Source organism: Periplaneta americana, chromosome 14 (assembly GCF_040183065.1).
Source record: "Periplaneta americana isolate PAMFEO1 chromosome 14, P.americana_PAMFEO1_priV1, whole genome shotgun sequence".
NCBI lineage: Eukaryota > Metazoa > Arthropoda > Insecta > Blattodea > Blattidae > Periplaneta > Periplaneta americana.
Window position 1 is genome coordinate 57,310,103 of NC_091130.1, and position 23,041 is coordinate 57,333,143.

Sequence of the window (23,041 nt, forward strand, 5' to 3'; positions counted from 1 at the left end):
TTAAAGTTATCAATTCAGAATGTTTTTTTGACTTTCAAAAAGTAAGGGGGTACTATATGTGATGATTAGCTCTGATAGCCAAGTAAATATGGCACATTGGTTACTGGGAAAATACATATGTAATGCCATTTAAATTTAGAACCTTAAATCATAAAGACATGCATGTATGTTAATAAATCTGATTACCTTTCTTATAATTCGTCAGTATCTTATTTATTATTATGTGGTATATTATTTCTTTTTAGAAACGCATTTCGTAACTAGAAAATATTTGGAACTACTTCAGTATAGTAATTTGGAAAACAGTTTTTTTTGTTCTTTATACATATTCTGAATATTTCTTACAAAAAAATTTCAATATTCTTTTATTTTTTTCGAATTGATTTTCGTAGTCATTTTTTGTTTTATATTACATTCTATACGAAGTTTGTAGATTTTTTTATATAAAAGAACTGCATATTATCACTGGGTTTATTTAGTGTTAATTTCTTCAAGGTCAGATGTCCTTCTTCTTGGCCCTTTTATTAGATAATTGAATGTAATTCATCTTCTTTCTTTGAGATGTCTGTGGATCTGTGCTTGCAATATCTGCAAGGAAACTTGTTGAAGAGTTGGTTAGCTTTATTTTTCCGGCGGTGCAGAATCTGCTTGTGGTGGTGCTTTAGAATCTGATGGTGATAGCACTTGGCCTTCAGGTTGATTTTCTCCTTCTGGTAGTTCCATAGCTGGTATATTTCCAAATTCTGAGAATCCACTTATATCGTCATACTCTTCTACATGCTTCTCCGTTTTCTCATATGAATACACAGAAACTCCTTCTCCTGATTCATCTTCTTCATGTACAGAAAGTTTCATGTGCTCTTTTGGCTCATCAGATTCAAATTCTTGTATATCTTCTTCCTCTTCTGGGAAGAATGCCTCGTAATCTTTCTTGCCATCTTCTGTATTATCACTTATATAGACTGGGCCCAGTTGACAAAATGACAGCAAAGGATCACTGCGCTTGCGATTCAATACAATGACCACTGTCTCACCACTATAACAAAGAAACAAGAAATATTTTACACATACTGGTACTTTGTAGATATATTAATATTTTGTCTTAAATTGATTATCACTACTGTATTTATTTTATCATAATAACTGATGAAAATACAGCGTTAAAATTCAGCGTGAGATTTTTAGAAGAAAACATTTATCCACATATCTGATACGCACAGCATCTCAAGTCAAGAAAGGTTTTATCCTTGCTACACATATCTTACAATATAATTTGTGAAGAACGTTTTCGATAACTTCTTATCTTATAAAGGTAAATCGCGATTTAAAACTGTATTTCAGTGAAAGGTGATTGCAAGACTTGAAGAGTAAATTCCAGCTTGCCTGGATTGTAGACAGTAAGTCATTGTTCCAAATCCTGACTTTATAAAATTACTGTTACTAGGTTTCTTAACTTACACATCAGTTTCAGCCTATGTTTTTATTAGTTGATGTAGCTGGGTGCTTATGTAACAGTCTAATATGCATGAAGTTCTAATCTTCATAGTTCCGTTGTCACTGTTTAGTAGTTAGATACACTAACTTAATAAAATTTCACATAATATGCATGAAGTTCTAATCATAGTTCCGTTTTCATTGTTAGTAGTCAGATACTCTTAATAAAATTTCACATAATATGCATGAAGTTCTAATCATAGTTCCGTTTTCATTGTTAGTAGTCAGATACTCTTAATAAAATTTCACATAATATGCATGAAATTCTAATCATAGTTCCATTTTCATTGTTAGTAGTCAGATACTCTTAATAAAATTTCACATAATATGCATGAAGTTCTAATCATAGTTCCGTTTTTATTGTTAGTAGTCAGATACTCTTAATAAAATTTCACATAATATGCATGAAGTTCTAATCTTCATAGTTCTGTTTTCACTGTTTAGTAATTAGATACACTTAATAAAATTTCACATAATATGCATGAAGTTCTAATCATAGTTCCATTTTCATTGTTTGTAGTCAGATATACTCTTAATAAAATTTCACATAATATGTTCAGACACATTTCTCGCGTAATGTACTAGGTACTGTAAGTTAGATCCTGTTAAGTTGATACACATGAAGGGTATGTCTACACAAAACATGTGATATTTGATAAGAATAACAATAATCATCATATCCCTCACGTATTAGACCCTACAGGATCTGTTATGCTCTCATGCCAGCGCTTTTGTGGTCTTCCCAATTTCCTCTTTCCTCTTGGTACATAAGTAAGAGAATAACAATAATAATAATAATAATAATAATAATAATAATAATAATGTAATTATCATACAATAAAATATTGGTTGTGTACTTTGTGACCTGGTGGAACATAAGAGAATGCCTTATGGCCTAACTGTGCCATTATAAATAAGTAAAATAATAATATAATTTAGGTTGGTGTCAGGACATCACTGCCTGGCTCACCATCTACACAGGATAGGCATATATCACTCCAACAGATGTGTTTTGTGCAACAACCCTGACCAAATCATGGACAAACATCTTCTGTTCTGCCCAGCCTTAAACCCAACTGCACAACAGACTGAGGACCTTGTTAGCTTGTACTGGGAACAATTAATATTAGAGGAAAAAAATTCGCTCCGGCTACAGGGATTGAACCTGGGTACTTGGTTCTACGTACCAAGTGCTCTCACCATTGAACTACGCCAAAGTCCAATCCACAGCACCTTATCGAACCCCTCTCCTCCAGTGTTTTTCCTTTTGTGGCCTCACTCCAAGTTGGGCATGTATGTTTACATTTTTATATTGTCAACTCCCATTATACAAGGAGCGCACTCAGTTGAGTGACTTGGTGGCCGGGATTCCACAGTAATATGCGCTGTTGCTAGAAGAATCTACATAAAGATTATTAGTTACTTATTTATTTATTCATTCATTTAATTATTCAATCATGTAATGATTTATTTATTTATTCATTTATTTAATTATTCAATCAGTTAACTACTTAATGATTTATTTATTTAATTATTTATTCATTCACTTAATTATTAAATCAATTATTTATTTAATTATTTATTTAGTTATTTATTTATTAGTTCATTTATTCTGGTGTAGTTAAGGCCATCTAGCCTTCTCTTCTACACCACCAGAAATACAAATACAATAATAGAAATAAAAAGAAAAATCACACCATAAACAAAGTAAAGCCACACAAAAATATATACAGGTTGCAGTCACACAAACTTTAGATGAGTGATTAAATATCGTAAATAATTATATCCTAATTAACCAACATAAACAAGATACTTGCAATTTTAATCTAGAGTAAAAACACACAAGTCAACAATTCTAACGATACCTAAAAAGCATTAAATAAGACAAAATTTTCCAATTTAATTTTGAATTGTGATAAAGTCCAGCAGTCCCTGATGTAATTAGGTAACTAATTCCAGAGACGAGACGAGGTATTTTTACAGTGTAGGAGGATGAGTATAAAGATGTTCTGTGTTGAGGGATAGAAAGAAGTGCTTGATGCCAGTTTCGAAGAGTTGTAAGAAATTAAAAGCACGATAGCAGATAATTCGGAATAGAAGTATGCATGATTCTAAATAACAAAATAAATAATAACAATAACATGGAGGAGGAGAAGCAGACAATACAGTACTTACTCTCGCTTATAGATCCGTTGGTCATATTGCTCTGGAGTTAGAGCCACTTTTTTAGCAGTAGAAGGATCAGCTCCACTGAAATATCCCATTGCAATAACTTCTTCTGTATAATGTTCAACTTTCTCACTTACATCTGCTGATTTTGTGGCCTCAAATATCATTGTAATTACAGGTGGTAACGTAGGTGGAGGTGGTAGTTTATATTTGTCGGCAAACTTGGGGAACACCTTAATTATTGCATTTGCTTTTGCAGTAGGTGTTAATGGTGTCCAGAATGCTGGTATATCAGGCCCTTTACTGTACTTTACTTCCAAGCTGTGGAAAAGTTTGTATGGATTAGCAATTACAGATCATATTACTTACATGAGGCAAGAATAGCACTCACACATAAAGAATAATTGAGACATATTTTATAAAGGGATGTGCAGAGTTGTATTCAAGTAAGAGTTAAGACTTTCTCGGTGTTGAATGCAGTGCGAATGTTTGGAGTTTTTGGGTCGAAAAGGCTAATGTAACTCATCATCAAATATTATTGCTTTGACAGCTGGTTTTACTTCCTTAAACCTAATTAATAATTCCCGATTTACCACGCAAATCGTCTGTAGCTGCATTTAGATTAGCAACAGGCCATGATTGTTTGGCCAAATACCTGCATAGAATTGGAATATATCAGTCCCCTAACTGCCCATTGTGCAACTCAAGCCAAGAAATGGATTCAGAACACCTCAAAATCTGTGCTTCAGTGGCTGGCCATGATAATATCTTTGAAAAATATTGGAGTGCAAGAGGTCAAATGACTTTATTGTCAAATGCCTGGCATTAGAAAACAACAACAACAATAAGCATTTTCATATGTTGTTTATTTTTACTTGCATTGTGCAGACTCAAGTTCACGAACTAAGAAATAGATTACAAATACCCAATGTCCCATCCCTACCTTCCCGTGGTGCAGCTGTTAGTATGCATAATTTTACAAGCTAAACTAAAGGGAGGGGCTACTCATCAATTAGCACTGGTCAGCTTGATGAGTTAATGACTGAATTTGGTATAATTTTCCTCTATTCAATACCTAATTCCCTCTTTACCCTTTCTTATCCAGTCCTCTGGCTGAACTCTTACTTTCTTTGACCCCGACGGCATTAGAGCATTCGAGGCCTAGGGGTTAATTTCACTTTCCTTCCTCCTCTTTCTATTTTTCTGTTCCTAGTGCTGACCTGCTATGGCACTAAAATCGTCCTCCAGTGGCTTAAGGAGGGAAAGCTGGTGATCAACAAGATCTCCCAGCTAGGTCCAATGGACCCGTCGACCAACAGCAGGTGTGGTCCTCCAGACATTCTGGGGGTTGTGTGTGAATGAAGTAGCCACCAAAACGTTAAAATATGGTGTTCACTTAAATCGGCTACAACTTGCCATATTCTTTGAAAAATATTGGAGTGCAAGTGTCAAATGACTTTATTGTCAAATGCCTGGCATTAGAAAACAACAACAAAACATTTGTCTATATAGTCTACATTGTCTACGTGTATTTTTTTTTTTTTTTACATCCTCGACAGCTGCACGTGTATTACCCTAGATCATATATATAACAGATAACTCATCGCTATGTTAAAATCGGCAGCACTTCGAAGAGAACAACCGCCAGGATCGCCACCCATCCGCCGTAAACGAACACGAGATGGCAGCGTAGTAAACCTGACAAAAGTTGTTAACCTCAAAGCCTATAAGGCCGACCTATCTGGGTATATATGATCTAGGATATTACTCATCCTGTAACCTTCATCCCTAGTTTATCAAACGTGAGTTAAATGATATACGTTTTATCAAACATGAGTCATAAATTGTATACGTTTTATCAAACGTGAGTCATAAATGATATACGTTTTGGTAGCTGTGTTAATATTCATTCGAAAAAAAGAATGTTGTAAATATGATGATTTTAGTATGTACTTATTTAATTCATTCATTGAAGAAGACATCTAGCTTTGCTATTAACTGAATGAGTGCAGTAAAATCACTTAGTATAACAGCTTTCTTGAAAAGTATTATTCTGTGAAATAATTATTTAAGGGCAATGTTTAAAGCTTCAACTTCACCATCAAAGTGGATGCGTTTGCTCCTAACAAGATATAAAATAGAAACAGAGTAGGTAAATTCCTGCTCCAGCTTTGCCATTTCTCTCTATAAGCAAGCCATCTATACATGGGTCATTCAATAATTAGTGGCAACATTTCAATTAACAACAAAGAAAACATTTTTGGGTCAATCACGTTGTTGCAGTGCTCAGAAGTAATCTCCTCCAACACGAAGAACTCGCCTTCACACCTCTGGGAGACGACAGATGTCATTCACAGCATCTTGTTATACTAATCTTGGAACAGACTGCTCTACTGCTGCTATAATTGCCTGTCTGGTTCTAAAGCGAACTCCTCTAAGTAGTAATTCCATTTTCTGGAAAAAGTCAAAATCACAAGACTCGTATCTCGAGAGTATGGAGGATGCTCCAGAACTTACCAGTTCCGAGCACGAGCTTCTGCTCTTTTGGGCCGCAATGCCTAATGTAGCTCAAGTGTAAAGTATTAAATAAATAAATTAAATTAAATTAAATTAAATCTGCGAAGTAAATTAACCACAAGGGCAACTATGTGAGAGTGAACACCATCATGTAGCACACTAGGATTTGGACGTTTACAGCACACCACTGCTGGTTGTAAATAGTGTTCCAGAAAGTAACTGTAGGCTATTATGCACCATTCACATGATGTGCGACAGGAACTGAATGAGTGAGAATGATTCCGTCAAAATCATAACCAACAGCGGTGTTCTTCCAGCAGCGCTCTTACAGCTTTCACTTGCCGATTATTGTCTGCCAGCTCCACGTTTTTAATGAACATCTTCCCTCTCGTTGCGAAATGCATGCGCGCACCTAGCCACGGTACGATATGGTGAAGTCTCTCTACCACAAGCTCCAAATAATGCTTTATGGCATTGTCAAGCATTCTTGCCTCTTGCAATCTGAATTTAAATGAAGCATATTTGTTCATACTTGCTAAGCATTTTAGAGTGCTACAGATAACAGTCTACATTAAACTCACTACAAATATCTTATAAATGAGATTATTGTCATCTAACTCACATAACATACATCAGTTGCTCTTCTTCCTCATTGTTATCAGCTTGCTTCATTTACCACTGATAGTGCCACATACAAACATTGTTGCCACTAATTATTGAATGACCCATGTATAAATGTGGAGCCATTCAGATGCGTAGTGTTTATTGTTTCGAGAGGTGCAACCTTTGTTTCTACCTGATTTTGACCTTTCTTGTGTATGTTTTGAACTAAATTTATTTTATAATCTGGTTTTAAATATTTAAGGGAGCTTGTAGGAATTATGAACTTTTCTTGCTAGTATGATGGAAACATGTGCAAGAAGAGCATAAGTAGGGATTTACCATTGATCTTTGTGCTTTTAAGTGTGGCATGTACAAGTTTTTGATGTCTTCCAGTAAATTATATTGTTTTCTTCGTGTACTGAATTGCAGGTAGACGCTTAATCTGCTATGGGGGTTACTATCCTAGCTGCCGCAGTTTCAAAGTAACCCCATTTAATATAATTTTCTAGTTTAGTAGTTTCCAGTAAGGTACGTGTCATGTAGTAGAGTTTTCGTATTATGTTAGACCCCAATTTCTTTGACAGTTTGGAGTTTTGTACATAGAGTTCTGCAATTTTATGGTAGTAAAGATTCATTGCACACACTAATATCATTGAAACTCGTAGTTTTCTCATGACTGAATGTTGGATATCACAGTTATTGCAAATAATTAAACAATGAATACATCAGAAATCGTGAAATTTTCTTGTCCTGTCACCACTGGAGCGCCATGTTTGATTTTTTGCATTAAAGTATCTAGTAATAGTGAAATTTCTCCTGTATATTCCTGTTTGTACTCTTGAGAGAGTACACATAAATAAAAATAAATGAAGTGATGAAATTTAATAAAGAATTTACATTAAAAACACAAGTTTATGTACAGAAATAAGAGGCTGTTAAGTGATTGGGTTAAATGTGCTATGAAATAAGCTTTATTTGTGCTTTCAATATTTCTGTAGAGTGGCATTTAAGAGGGGCAGAAGGGTAAGCATGAGTTAATTTTGGGTGGGCACTAGACCTCTGAATCCTTCTCCACTTCTGCTGCTGCCCTTGCATACATTTGAGAATTGCTAAACCTACAGTAAGTTAACTGTATCATTGATGATTGTTAACAAGGGAATTGTCAATGAGTTCATATTGAAAACTTCCTTGAAATTTCGCTAACACAAGGAATGTCTTGTAAGAATGCTACACACCGGAAATCAGCTGCGAGTTACAACTGTAATGTCCTGAGATCGAAGTTGCAATGTCATCTCATAGAGCAACAATTTAGTGTAATATGTAGCTAGTCGGCAATGTATGCAATGGAAGAGGAAAAGAACTGACCATACTATCCCATCCTCTTGGGTTATTTGCCTCATGAGTGGTGCCTTGTTGGTATTACTTGTGAGGTTCAGACCTGTCTTCAGACAGTTGACTAAACAAGCAGCAGTTGGGCATCCCTCATCAGCTGTAATGAGAAGAGGCAGGGCGTACTGTGATACTAAAACAGCCGTACAGGGATGCACAAATCCAGTGATAAAACCCCCTGCTTTTCCTCTAGTGTTTAACAAGGATTGCTATCTCGATATCAGGAACTTGCAGTTTAAACTCATAGCTAATTTTTTTGGTGTATGGGCTTTCTATAAGGTGTAAATTCTGTCAGCAAAATTTTAGAGTAGGTTTCGATATGAGCTCATTGACATTTCCCTTATAAGGAGTGAAAACCAATCTTGCTTAGACTACAAAATAAAAACCAATTATAGATATTTTGTTATCTCGTAAAATGCTTGGGGCAAATCGCAATATAGCGAACGTAGAAGCTCCGCTCACGACCCCTTCCACTTTTCCCCAACTAGCTCATCAGACACGCTACGTGATAGGCGAGTGTTGTGTCGAATGCACATTTCATGTGGGTGGGGATAACTTCCCCCACTGGCGTTCGCTATATTGCGATTTATCCAATGCTTGTGTGCGCCATAGCATATAGTAAGAAGCTTATGGTAGGGGTAAGCAAGCTCGCTGGGTACAAGTAGGAGCATAGGGAGGGAGAGAGAGGGAAGCTTCCCAGTCCACTTTCTTCTTTTCCTGACTCGCAGAAAGGTTTCACGAGATAGCGAATGGCCTATACAGTATTACCTATCTGGATTTATGTCCAGCTGTTGCCCTTCTATTTCCGGAGGACTGCATCCATAAATGGCTTTAACGACACCAAAAATAGCATCAGTTTCAGCTGCAGTGATGGGTCCTGCATCTTCTCCTCCTCCCAGCTCCTCCTCTTCAGCAAGTGGCTGTTCTTCAAGTTCTAGAGTTTCTTCCGCTTCAGGTGGCGTGTAAAGCATCAGTTTTGCAATAGTGTTTCCAGCCTCCAGCTCCTTTGCAAATTCTTCTGAAACATCTTGCATGCTGCTGTAAATTAACTGTGCAAAGAGGGCACAATTTTTTTTTTCTTTCATACTCTATACATATCAGGGTATTAAAATAAAGATAACATTAATTTGTATGATTGCGAGATTAGCAACTCATGTTCGCTAATGCCCTTCTTCTAAGTTTTAGGGCAAATTGTCTCTTGAATGCTGGCTAGTGAGACAACCCTTGCATCTGTTTCTATATTTCACAGTTTTTGTCATAGAATAGTGGCCTGTCTAATGAAACATGCATAATGCTCAAAGTTCCCAGTAGGTGCTCTACAGGGTGCTCTAAAATTCCCCTCTTAAACTTCTAGGACTTGTTAAGGGGACTGAGTAGATAATATTTTGAATTGGAATCCATGTCCGGAAACGTACTGTTTCTGTGCTACAGTCGTTTGAAAGCAAGCACTGCCTGAACGTACGTCACATGTCTCAACAAGTAATAGCTTCGCGATTCGTCCGCCTGAACTGTTACATGATGAGGGATGCTTACGTCAGATCATGTGATGTCAATTGACGTTTATCCTACCTCTCGGAGCTAGTTCGAGCGTCATTCACGTGTCTTTCAGTGTTAACCGTTAACCATCATTTGAAAAGGACAAAAACAGTTTAAGTTGAACTGTAAACAAAAGTGTTTGTGACAAATGATTCGGTTTCCATTTTGTTTCTTTGGTTATTAATGAGTTGAATTGTAAAACAAGTGATGTACTGGGTCACGCCTCATAATAAAATAAATTACTTGTAAAAGTGGTCGCGTTAAAAACATGTTTTCAAACGTTTGTAGCACGGAAACGGTACGTTTCCGGACATGGGTTCCAATTCAAAATATTATCTACTCAGTTCCCTTAACAAGTCCTAGAAGTTTGTAAGGGGAATTTTAGAGGACCCTGTATAGTAATTCGGGAGAGTGGCCAAAGCTATTAGAATTTGCCAAAAGGTATATTGATATTTATGATAACATTATACAGGGTAATTCAGGAGGCATTACCACCATTTACAGAAGATATTTTGAGCAAAAAATTCCATATAAACATGGGTTCTACTCTCAATATTTTCAGAGTTACACAAATTTCAAATTGTTTGTAAAATAGCTTTCATCTTTATTTTAAAGGGTAAAAGAATACAGCAGAGCATCAATTATCCGAATACCAATCAACCGAAACATTGGTTAACTGAAAGCATCCCAGTCGACAAATTCAAATTTGCGCGCGCACCACATAGAAGTTCCGCTAGCACTGTTTGCGAGATTTGGCTGCAAAAAAATGAGTCTCAGCTTTGAAGCAAAGAAAATTTTGGACTGCTTTCCTAAACTATAGGCCTACTTTAATGGCCATTTTGAACTTGTCAAACTAGGCTAGTCAGTTTCTGTGTTATTTGTACAAAATATATACTGTATGTACAGTTTTGTGTTTAATATCAGTGTTTCTTTGTTTTATACTGCTCCTATGACACCGGTACAATTTTTTTTCGTAAATGATCGGTTATCCAAAAAATCAGTTATTCGAACACCCCTTGTCCCCAATTGTTTCAGATAATCGATGCTCTACTGTATTACAAATAGGTGATGAACTATTCAGAAGTATAATTTGTTTAATAGGCTAATACCATATTCTGAAGCTAAAAATTTGTTGTGAATTGTTAGTTGCTTCGTACAGATTCCCCCCCCCCCTCCCCCCGAATTTTGAACTACAAAATTACATTATTCTTATGCACTTATCACAACAGTTGTTACAGATCACGCCACTCTTGTAAACTCTTTGAGATCGTATATTAGGATGCAAAATTGAACTGTAAAAAATTAAGTCGCTAGAGGTGGTGTGATTTGTAACAATTGTTATGATAAGTGCGTAAGAATAATGTAATTTTGTAGTTTAAAATTGAAAAAAAAAAAAAAAAAAAAAATCTGTACAAAGCAATTAAGGAATTCACAACAAATTTTGAGCTTCAGAATACTAACCAATTAAATAAAATATACTTCTACATAGTTCATTATCTGTTTGTGATATTCTTTTACCCTTTAAAAAAATATTTTACAATCCACTTCAAATTAGTGTAACTCTGAAAATATTGAAAATAGGACCCATATTCATATGACATTTTTTGCTCAGAATGTCTTTGGAAATAAGCTGTCTAAGTGGTGGCAACTCCTCGTAAATCACTCTATATATTTGGGAATTGAAATTACATAAAGAAAACAATGATTCACAAATAACAAAGAGAATAATTAAGGATCAATGTGCAAGAGCAATGCTGTATGAAATTTTGTGGGATAAATATTAAAAGAAAGAAAATCCATATTTATAAATCAATCTGCAATGAGAAGTTCAATAACTTATGGTGCAGAAATATGGAATATGGATAAAAAATTAAAATCAAAATTGTAGTCAACAGAAAATTATTTTCTAAGGTCATTACGATACTCTAAAAATGAGATAGAATTAAAAATTATATGATAAAAAAAGATTAACTTTAAAACTATTATACAGTTTGTGGAAAATAAGCAATAATTGTAATGTTTGGACATGTGAAAAGAATGGACGCAAATGAGTTACCAAAGAGTAGTTTAGAATGGGTCCCAACTTCAGGAAAAGACGGGAATTTTACTTGAAGCAAGTAGGGAGATGGGTTTGGAAGCAAACCCCGAAAAACAAAGTGTATGATTATGTCTCATGACCAGAACATAGTACGAAATGGGAATATAAAAATTGGAAATTTATTCTTTGAAGAGATGGAAAAATTCAAATACCTTGGAGAAATGGTAACAAATATAAATAACACTCGAGAGAAAATTAAACACAAAATAAATATGGGAAATGTCTGTTATTATTCGGTTGAGAAGCTTTTATCATCCAGTTTGCTCTCGAAAAAGCTGAAAGTTAGAATTTATTAACAGTTATTCTGTATGGTTGTGAAACTTGGAAAATATTTGGGGCTAAGTAGGATGAAGTTACAGGAGAATGGAGAAAATTACACAATACAGAACTGCATGCATTGTATTCTCTACCTACATAATTAGGAACATTAAATCCAGACGTTTGAGACGGGTAGGGCATGCAGAAATGCATATAGAGGGTTAGTTGGAAGACCTGAGGGGAAAAGACCTTTGGGGAGGCAAAGACATAGATGGGAGGATAATATTAAAATGAATTTGAGAGAGATGGGATATGACGGTAAAGACTGGATTAATCTTGCTGAGGATAGGGACTGATGGCAGGTTTATGTGAGGGCAGCAATGAACCTGCGGGTTCCGTAAAAGCCATTTGTAAGTAAGTTGTAAGTATAATAATAATAGTAATAATAACAGCAACAACAACAACAAGCTCTTTTAAAATTATTCAGGATAGGGTATTGAAACTTCTTGTCATAGTTTGCTGACTAAGCAACAGTAATCAACGATTTGGAAAAGTTTGTTAATTCTCCGTTAACTAATTCACTTTATGGTACTACTCCTTACCTCGAAAGCAAGATCCTTTTCTAATTGAAATCTTTCCTCATCATGCACAGAATATCCCATTGGTCCCAACTCCTCTATCAGTTCTTCCCATGCTTCTGGAACCTCACCTTCATACAAGTATGGCATAAGCAGAATTACAGTATAGCTCTCTATATACTTCATTAAGTTTCGGATTTCCTTGCGATGTGCAATTAATCTCTCATGGGCTGAAACAAGATAATTTGTAATATATATATATATATATCTCAGGGACGTATTTTGCGGGCTGCCGGGGCTACCGGCGGTAGCCCAAGGAAATTACAAAAGAAAAAGTTTATAATATAACATAATGTAATAATTTTGTATTATTAGTTTTACCATAGTAATTAAAATTAAAGTAATTGTTAGATATATTTTGTGTAATAATAGGGTCAGCGGTAGCCCAAACCCTTTAACCAGTATACGCCACTGATATATATATATATATTTTTTTTTTAATTTTTCATATATGTACTATTACAAATCAATATTTATACATTTGTGAACACAAATTTGGAATACTACATAACATATGGCCCCTATGTAGTCATTAATTTCTGTAAGTATTTCTGTCCCTCATGATACTGCTGAACATAACACAGTTCAACTACAATGGGTGCTGGGAAATTCAGGGATTCAGGGTAATGAGAGAGCAGAGGAGGCTGCCAAAGAGGAAACTGAGATTCCATTCATAGGACCTGAGCCTGTGTTGGGACTATCTCTAAGACCAGTAAAGCAGGTTATCAAGGGCTGGGCTCTTAAGAAACACCAAAACTACTGGAACTCAAGTGAGGACCTCAGACATCCAAGGCCCTTGATAGTCACTGTGTGACCTTAGAGGCTCATTGTAATTGGTTTCTCCAGTCTGTCTATGATGGTGAAATAATTAAATGAGGTAAGTCTGTTTGTTTCTTGCTGTGGTTATTATTTAACCTGGGTGAGCGCCTGCTTTGGTTGAGGCAGTGCACATTCGTTAGTCACTGTGTGACCTTAGAGGCTCATTGTAATTGGTTTCTCCAGTCTGTCTATGATGGTGAAATAAATAAATGAGGAGTCATTCCACGTCAAATCGCACAGCAATAAAACACGACCTTCTCAGAAATGGTCGAATTTTTTTTCATGAATTCCAGACATCAAATAAGGAGACCCGTATTTTTTTATTTTCACAATTATTAATTATTTGTGTAGTTATGAATATTTGAAGTTATGCAAATTATGCGCGCACTGTTACATAAACTCGCTTGGAACTTTGTGTCTACATATAATTGAGATTTGCGGTTTGGCGCATTTGAAAGACGAAATACAACACTTTTTATTACTTTAGGCCTATCACAAATAAATTTAAAATTTGGCCTATTTTTTTAATAATTTTTTTTAAAGCAAAATTACTATATTAAATAGTCAAGTTAAAAATCTGAAAAAAAATATAGACTTGTTTGCTGATGTATTATCTGTAAATTACTGCTTTTATAAATATGGGATCGGCACCCATACATTTGTTACAATTTATTTTCCTGAGGCATGCACGCGCTCGCGATGCCCAGCTAATGAACTGCTTGCAGCCATAGGCTAGAAGGCTGCCCGTGGAAATATCCCGTTGCATCTGATGTCACCATACTAATCATCAAATGATTAATACCTTAAGGAACAGTAAATATCTTATTTAAAATTATTTTATTATTGTCAGCTCAGGGGGAACCCTTCACAGTTTATACTGTAATATAGCCAAGCGTTTGATGATAGCAAGACTGGGTAATGCAGTAAACTTTATGGCAGTAAACAGATGGCATGAGAGAAAAATAATCAGTTTGGGTTTGAATTTCGCGCAGTGACGTGACTTCTATACAACATGAGTGATGGTAAAGATCGCGTAATATATAACAAGTGTTTAAATCCATTTACCTTCCTAATCACGCTTTTAAAAAGAAAAGTACACTAAGACGCGTAAGTCGCGACTTATTGATAAAGCTCAATTTAAAGGAGTCTTTGAGTGTGCAAATATGTGATTTGTTCCGTAAAAATCAATCAATTTCCGCATAGGTCAGGTGAAATTATATGTGAAGCTGGTAGTTCTTGTGATATTAATAAACATGAATCAAATGAAAGTGCAGACAGAGAAAGTGATTATCCCAGTATTTCTTGTAGCAGTTCTATGGATACAGTGCTAGAAATCAGTAATATTGAGGAATTAAACAAGAGTTTGATGTCAATAGAATCCCCTATCAAGAAAAGAAAGATACAACAAAACGATACCCACGTTAAAATGTTCAAAAGTAAAAGGCTCCCTAGCATGTTAAGTTTTTCATGTAGAAGATGCATCATCATCCATTCAAAAGTCAGCCATATTTTATTTTTGACGAAATGCAAAGAAAGTACAACCTGAAAATTACATAGTTATTGCAGACTTTTCTGAAAATTATTCATTTGTAATACAAGATTGTATACAAGGTGTGCATTGGAATATATGCCAAGCCACAATACAGTACAATTTTAATTTTACTTCCTACTTTATTTTATTTTATATTCTCTTATAGGCCTATTAATATTATATCTGAACTGTGACCGAACACGAGCGCTGCTCATTCGGTCTCAAATTTTGTTAATACTACTGCATCTCCTTTTTTTATATTGATTGTATTATTTTATTTCTATTTCTCTTATTTGTAATTATATTCTTTATTCTGTATATTTAAATAAATAAATAAAGAAATAAATCCTTTCGTAGTATATTTCAAAGGAGATACAGAAATTCGTTACAAAAGTAATGTCATCTCAGAAACCATGAAACATGACACCGACCGATCCCTTTCACTTTTTTCAATCCGAAGCAATCAATTTCTTAAAGCAAGAATTCAACGATATGAAAAAAATCATCTACTTTTCCAATGGATCAAGTTCACAATAAAAAAAAAAAAAAAATTAAAAATAATTGCTTACATGAAGACGATTATGGAATTAGTGCTGAATGACACTTCTTTGCAATGTCGCATGGTAAAGGTCCATGTGTTGGCATTGGAGATACTGTTAAAAGACTTGCCACGAGAGTTAGCCTATACAAGATCCTATAACAACACAAAAAAACTGTTTGATTAGTCACAAAAAACATTTCTAACGTGTAATTTATATTTTGTCCATTCAGTAAGCACAAAAACCACACTGAAAATTTGCAGGCCAGATACCATAATCTAAAACCAATAACTGGTACATTAAAATTATATTCTTTCATTCCGTTGTCAAAAACTGAAGATTTAGTAAAACAATTTTCTTTCAAGAAAGAAGGTAGGTGAATGAAAATTTAAAATGTGAATGAAAAGAAACATTTGAAAAGCATAATGTACAATTATTTGAAGATATCATAATAAGTAAATTAGCAGTGTTTCCTCGAATAACTTGATCCGTACTGGGTGTAATGTTGCAACGTTCAGTCAATTATCCAGTGCCGATAAACCTCAGCGCGCTTTAACGCTTCCCGTCCACTGCTGCTGCGCCGACCGCTACACATTCTGTCATAAGTAATTAAATTTCCATTAAACTATTGGAGATCCCATTCTGATTTTTTCTGGAATTATTAAGAATACTTCAGTGCACCTAGTAGGCATTTTTTTAGATTTTTAATAGGGCTATTTCACATTGATGTATATGTTTTAAAAATTGAATTATAAAAAAATATTTGAAATAATTATATTAAAATTAGTTAGTAAATATTTAATAAAAGACAGTACTTTAAGCTTTTAAATGCATTTTTAAAAAAAAATTTAACATCAATATCGTCAGAAATATGACGCTTTAAATGTTGCATTGTGCGACATTTTTAACGAATTTTAACATGTATTATTTTAAAAACATATGGACTTAGGAGGAAATAAAAATACACTTGTTGGTTTATGAGACCCATAGAGTTGGTAAAAAAAATATAAACGCAATCAGAAATATGAAGGTCAAAATTTGTATAATTTTGTGCGATTTGACGTGGAATGACCCTGAGGTAAGTCTGTTTGTTTCTTGCCGTGGTTATGGGACCGATTTACCCTGGGAGAGTGCCTGCTTTGGTTGAGGCAGTGCACATTCGTTAGTCACTGTGTGACCTTAGATACTCATTGTAATTGGTTTCTCCTGTTTGTCTATGATGGTGAAATAAATGAGGTAAGTCTGTTTGTTTCTTGCCGTGGTTATGGGAGCAATTTATTCTGGGAGAGTGCCTGCTTTGGTTGAGGCAATGCACATTCGCTAGCCACTGTGTGACCTTAGATACTCATTGTAATTGGTTTCTCCAATCTGTCTATGATGGTGAAATAAATAAATGAGGTAAGTCTGTTTGTCTTTTGCCATAATTATGGGACCAATTTCCCTGGGAAAATGCCTGCTTCAGTTGAGACAGTGCGCATTCGCTAGTCACTACATGACCTTAGAGACTCATTGTACTTGAAGTTATACTAAGCACTGTATTTTATAATTCTTCTCTGGGCTTGAACAGGAAATCTTATGATCTAAATAGCAAGCATAGTAACTATGGTTCACTATAGAATATGTGTTGGTAAGATTATTTACTTCATATAAAGTAATGTTTTTTTCTACACCCCAACTCTGGCTACTAGCAACAGGCATTTGTAATGAACACCGATGAAAATACCCCTCATTTCTCGTGAAAAACATCAACTGAATCGACTACAGTGGACTATAGTGGACTTTACGTTGTCAGCAAACAGCTGGATACATTAAGAAGATTGATTAATTGAAATTAATGTTTCTCCGAATTTTATTGTAGTATGAATTTGTGACAAATTCGAATCTTTGAAATAATTTATTGGGTAGTGATGGTGATTATTATTATTTTTTATGAGAATTACTCTTACGATCTTATGTATAAGAAAATATGTTACAATTGAAACATAATTATATTTTAGAAGTTGAATTGTTTACTTTCTTTGCCCGAGCTTAAATTAGGAATCTATATTATTACCTAAAATTGCTTCTTCCTCTGCTCTGGCAGCCATCATTATTTTCTCTTTCTGTGCTTGGCGTTCTTTCTCTTCAGGAGTTAACTCATCAAACGCCATCTAATTCAATATTCAGAAGAATTAGCAACACTTTATTACAAGTTTTTTTGCGCTGAATAATGCTACAACAGTAAAGATAAATAACTACAAGAACAAATGAACATATGAATGAGTTACAAATAATTTTATCTTTATACTTCAAAGTGAGGAAGCTGTGGTCATTCTTTATCGAAATTATTACTAAAATGACTAACTAAATCATTCAATACTTATGCTCATGCAGAATGTATCACCAACACCAACCACAACTAGAGCAACATGGAAATAGACATGGAAATCCTACACTTTGAACCGAAAAGCCAGAAACTAAGTACATTAGAACAATACAACAATACGAAATATATATAAAAAACATACGTACAACACATCCTCAACACTCAACTAAATTTCAGAATGCACACCCCTTTTTGACACAACACTACCAATCAACCAATGCATCAACAAGAAGAAATCAGAAACAAAATCAAGACCTCACTAAATATCTGAAAATGGCAGGAATTAAGCCGAAAGTAATCATTAACTAAGGTAAAATCCATAATAGTTTCAATTAACACAGAAAGTTAAAAAAAAAGTTGTTTATAAAACAATTTAACAAATCATTATTAAAATTTCAAATTAATGTATTTATGTTATTTCGTTCATTTGGAACATTTAACATTTTTCTTCTATGGCAGTTCACCATGCTAGATAAAATCTATAAATGTAGCATTACTTACACCTTTACGTGTAGTTGTTCCAGCTAATACCTCCTTCTCATTAGATATTTCTTTTATAATGAGGTTCATGAGCCTCGGTGCATCTGCTCCGAACATGAGATTCACCAGTTGCCCACCCTGCAAATATAATCACGTAATGTTTTGATTTCATATTAATTCTTCCTCTATATAAGTTGTATTAAATGCACGACACCACAAAAACTCTTGCTTGTACTCACTGCCAGACCCACCAGGAAACTTAAGTTCCTTCCATCAGGACTGTTTAATGTTATCCTGTAGCCATTTCAGGTCTTGATTTTATCCAGTGTATACAGTGCGAGGTACACAAGGGAAACTCATTAAGCAGCTGTGGGCAGCAAGTGTTGCTTAGCAGTGAGGTTATAAAAAAGACACTCTGTATTTGACTAATTTCATTAGATTCTCTACTCCCCACTAAATACAAGTTTTTAATTAATGTATTGAAACAGAAATAAACTAAGTGATAATCGATTTGCCATTGCAAGACATTAAGTTTTGTGTCTCTTTTAAGGGGTTAGGTTACAGCTTACAGCAGTAAAATGTTGGAAATATTCAACATTTTTTCCCTCCATTACTGCACTTGTACAATAATGAAAATTAGTATGTAAAACACTGTCCTTCTGCTATATGAAAAAAATATTTTTACGATTTAAAAAATTATTTACAATTCCCCCCCCCCCCCCAAAATTCAGTTCACTGTGCAGTGATGAAGCATTTCCCGCATAACTAAAAAAACTATCCAACATTCTGTGATGAAATTTTTTGTGTGTATTTATGCACGTCATATCTACAATATGATGCAAGATCACTTCTTTATCTTTGATAGCTTGTCTGATAAAAAATAAATTCATTTTAAAAAATAGTCAAATATCAGTATTTTTTATTACACAAAATAAAAAAAATATATATTATTTATTAAGAAATGTAGTTGAAAGAGCATGATATTGTAAACATGATTTTCAACAATAAAATAAAAGAGAGAGAGAACATGAAAAATTTAACAAGTTTTTGAGTTATGAGGGAAATGCTTCATCACTGCACAGTGAACTGCCAACATTTTGAATTTTGAAAAAAAAAAAAATATAAGTTAAATAATTTTTTTAAATCGTAAAAATATATTTTTCATATAGTAGAAGGACAGTGTTTTACACATACCAATTTTCATTATTGTACAAGATACAGTAATGGAGGAAAAAATGTTGAATATTTCCAAAAATTTTACTGATGTAAGCTGTACTTAAGCCCTTAATATTTACAAAGAAAATGTGATTCTAAAATGACTCCAGCTTGGGTTTCCTATTCTATCCTGTGCAAGTGTGAAAGAAAGTTGCCATAACATTCCAGTGCCACGCTATTGGCACTTACAGTTATGGTGCATAAACAAAAAGTGTATACCAAAATAATTCTGTAGCAACATTTAGCTCAACTCTGGAATTTGGTGGGTTCATGGGTAAATATGACCATACCGCAATAAACATCCATGTTGGTTCACTTCGATTTCGAAATCTTGCTAGAGCTTCTATGCCATCTGACTTTGCCTATGTAAAAACCACAGACACCACAATAATTAATTAAAACATAAATGCATATGAATCGTTATTGCTACAGCTTTAGTGAAATATTGAAAACAGTTGCAAGAAACCAGTACCGGTAATTAAAAAGGCCCTAAAAACAATTCTAGCCCTGCACTTGGAAAAGTGAACTTTGCGTCTTAAAAAAGGAACTCCAAAAGAATATTATTATATTTGCATTGCTATTTTTGTTGATGTTTTATGTGCTCAAACTATTACTTAAAAAAAATAAGCTTACTGGTACCTACTTACTATGGCAAAAGTTAAGAAGTCTCCTCCAACCTCCAGTTTAATTTTCTTCAATGTTCCTACCATTCCTAAACATGGTCCACACCATTCCGAATACACATCTACCACTGGAAAATATGAAATAAAGTTGTTTTCAAATATTAATTTTTCCATTATGAAAATGTTTCAAGCACAGTATTAAATCGTCAGCTTAGAGTGTAAACCTGCTAAATCCATTTTTTTTGTCTAAAATGACATTTTAGTACCATTCGAAAGGGAACAAGACGACAAATCGTGTAGGAAAAATAGCTATGCACAATTCAACTCATAAGTGTACATAAACGCGTGATGAGTAAAACAGCCAAATCCACTTCGTTGAAAGCTTGCTACAAATTCCATAGCAAATGTTAGTGTGGATTGTGTGTTCGATCTTTGCGCATATCCTCGTGTAGTTCTGGATGTTTATTGCTGTTATTCAAGCTTTTAATAACTGAAATATTGCAGAGGGTGTATAATTATGATTGTTCAATTACTCTTTAGTGTCAAAGTATTAGAAATTCATTTCGTTTTAGATTTCAATTTTTTAATCTTCTAGGTACTGAGATTAGTAGTTTTTTCGGTGCATTTCGGTACATAGCAAATATTTTTCATGATGTTTGCCGCTAAATATTTTATTACTAATTTTATTAGTTTATTTGATTTACGTTTTCTGCGATACGAAAATGGGTTTTCTATTGTTCTACATTTCTTCAAACAGTTGTAACCATCTTTAGAAAGGCAACATCGTCATAGAACAAAAGTTCTTTTAGGTTGAACACACCCAAATGGAAGCAGACTGCATCCATTCCACATTTGAACGGGCTCTTAAAAACAAAAACATCAGTGTACCAGCAGATTACATAGAAATCTGCAGTTCAGCCAAAAAAAAAAAAAAAGCCCCGTCCATATGACGTGACATACTTACTGTAAGTCATGAATTCTTACAAAAATTCGATGAGGTTAAATTTTATAAGAGCACTTGTCCTGGTCGTGATAGAGGTGATCCTAAGGTTACTGACATAAGAGCTCTTAGCTACACTTCAAATGATAACATATTATTCAAATTGAGTTTCCCATATGATTGAAAAATATATAGGCCCCCTAATACCGCAAAGAAAATCGACATCAAACAGACGTACAAAATCTTCACCAAAACAGAAAGGAGATCAGTGTAAGAAAATTTGAAGACTTGCAATATTTAAAGAATATTTTACCAAAAGATTACCTCTAGTATTATGACTAATATTACCTCATGATTGAACTAAATGAAGACTGAAAAGAATTTAGAGTTAAGGAATTAGATAACTTACCTATTATTCAGTAGAAAATATGTTTTAGTTTGACTTTCTTACTTTTATGTAATATTTTTCATTTTGAATATTTTGAGAATTAGAATTGGAAAGAAGAACATTTTCAGTTAATTTTTAAGAAAGAGTGTTTGATAACAATGAAATAGAATGTTTATTTGCCGTTGTATTTTCCTGTCAGTTTTATTAAGTATGTCCGGAATAGAAGCTTTTTTTTTTTTTAAGAAAGACTGAAAGAATGTCAAAGATAGGTTAGATGTGTGTAAATTATTTATTTTTATAGCTTATAATATGTTAAATCATTCGTTTTAAATAATAGAAATACTGTGGTAAATAAAACAACAGTTGTCATTAATTTCCTTAATTTTCTTGAAAAACCTGCTAACTCCATACCGGTACTTAAAAAAATTCCTAGCTGCAAAAACTTGCTAAATTACAAAAATGAATATAAATAAAAATACATTATATTGTAACATTTATTTTTTATCTATTAATGAACTGACTCAAAATATGTACTACCTGTAATTACTTTGGATTTGGTCCTAAAGTTTGAAGGTTAATTTTTAATCAGTTTTTTGTTTCCCCTGTACCTTTTTGTTAGTTAGCAGGTTTACACTCTAAGCCAACGATATCCCATAATCTATGAATATTAGTAGTATACACAGCGTTAAGAAAGAGAGTGATTATTATTTATATGAAACACTCATATTTTCATTCATAGGAAGGCCAGTCCTGTTAAAGTATCAGACTGAATTTTCTGGGAAACAACTGGTAATTAGAAACATTTTATATAAATCTTACATTCTTGTAAACACCTGTTAATCAAGTGACATTAATGACATTTCGTATAAGGCTTCAAACTTAGCATAGTATAGGGCCTACCTATAAGACCCTCTTTTGCTAGCAGACTCTGCCAGTCTTCTTCTGTATTTATCTCCGATTGAAGTTGGACAACTTGACCCTTCTTTCCTGCCATCTTTCGACCTCTAGCCTGTGTATGACATACATCATAATATTAACATATTTTAATTCTTTATTTTATTCATAAATGATTAATATTATTTTATTTCCATACCATTCCCCTTTTAGCCATAATCCTAAGAATGACACAAAACACTTTTGACCTAAAGAAAATGCTAACACACTTTTGTAACTTTCCAAACTAGTTCAAACTACAAGTTCATGTGGCTTTTATATACCAGTCTCTGCCGATCGAATACTGCAGAAAATTAGCTAATGATATGGAAGAGAAGAATAATGATACACCTCGAAGAAAGTGACAGCTTGTACCATTATACTTATGACATGCACTGTAGGAATGAATGGGCTAGATGCGTGTTATGATAGGCAACATGCAATGTAGGAATGGAGATGATATTCTTTGCATGTTTATTCATTAACTACAGCTATATTAAATCTGT

General features: G+C 34.0%; 2 protein-coding genes across 2 annotated transcripts in view; one reads left to right on the plus strand and one right to left on the minus strand.

The window, feature by feature from the left end:
* l(3)72Dn (UTP4 small subunit processome component l(3)72Dn) overlaps positions 1-23,041 on the plus strand; it is a 66,626-nt gene that overhangs the window by 3,091 nt on the left and 40,494 nt on the right. The window lies entirely within an intron of this gene.
* Positions 35-22,766, minus strand: LOC138713328 (thioredoxin domain-containing protein 3 homolog). The gene is made up of 10 exons (XM_069845333.1): positions 22,696-22,766; positions 22,503-22,611; positions 20,299-20,402; positions 19,942-20,013; positions 18,458-18,574; positions 17,645-17,741; positions 12,667-12,872; positions 8,941-9,221; positions 3,670-3,984; positions 35-1,036 (listed from the first exon to the last, which is right to left on the minus strand). Exons 1-10 carry the CDS (start codon positions 22,711-22,713, stop codon positions 622-624), a joined length of 1,734 nt encoding a protein of 577 aa, XP_069701434.1. The 5' UTR covers positions 22,714-22,766; the 3' UTR covers positions 35-621.

What these genes read in the sequence shown, in the direction of transcription:
- LOC138713328 (XM_069845333.1), bottom strand. An exon ending in AGAGGAAGAAGCAATTTTAG is followed by an intron (nt 12,873 to 17,644) that starts GTAATAATATAG and finishes ATCTTGTTTCAG; the next exon opens with CCCATGAGAGATTAATTGCA. An exon ending in AAAAGGATCTTGCTTTCGAG is followed by an intron (nt 9,222 to 12,666) that starts GTAAGGAGTAGT and finishes CTCTTTGCACAG; the next exon opens with TTAATTTACAGCAGCATGCA.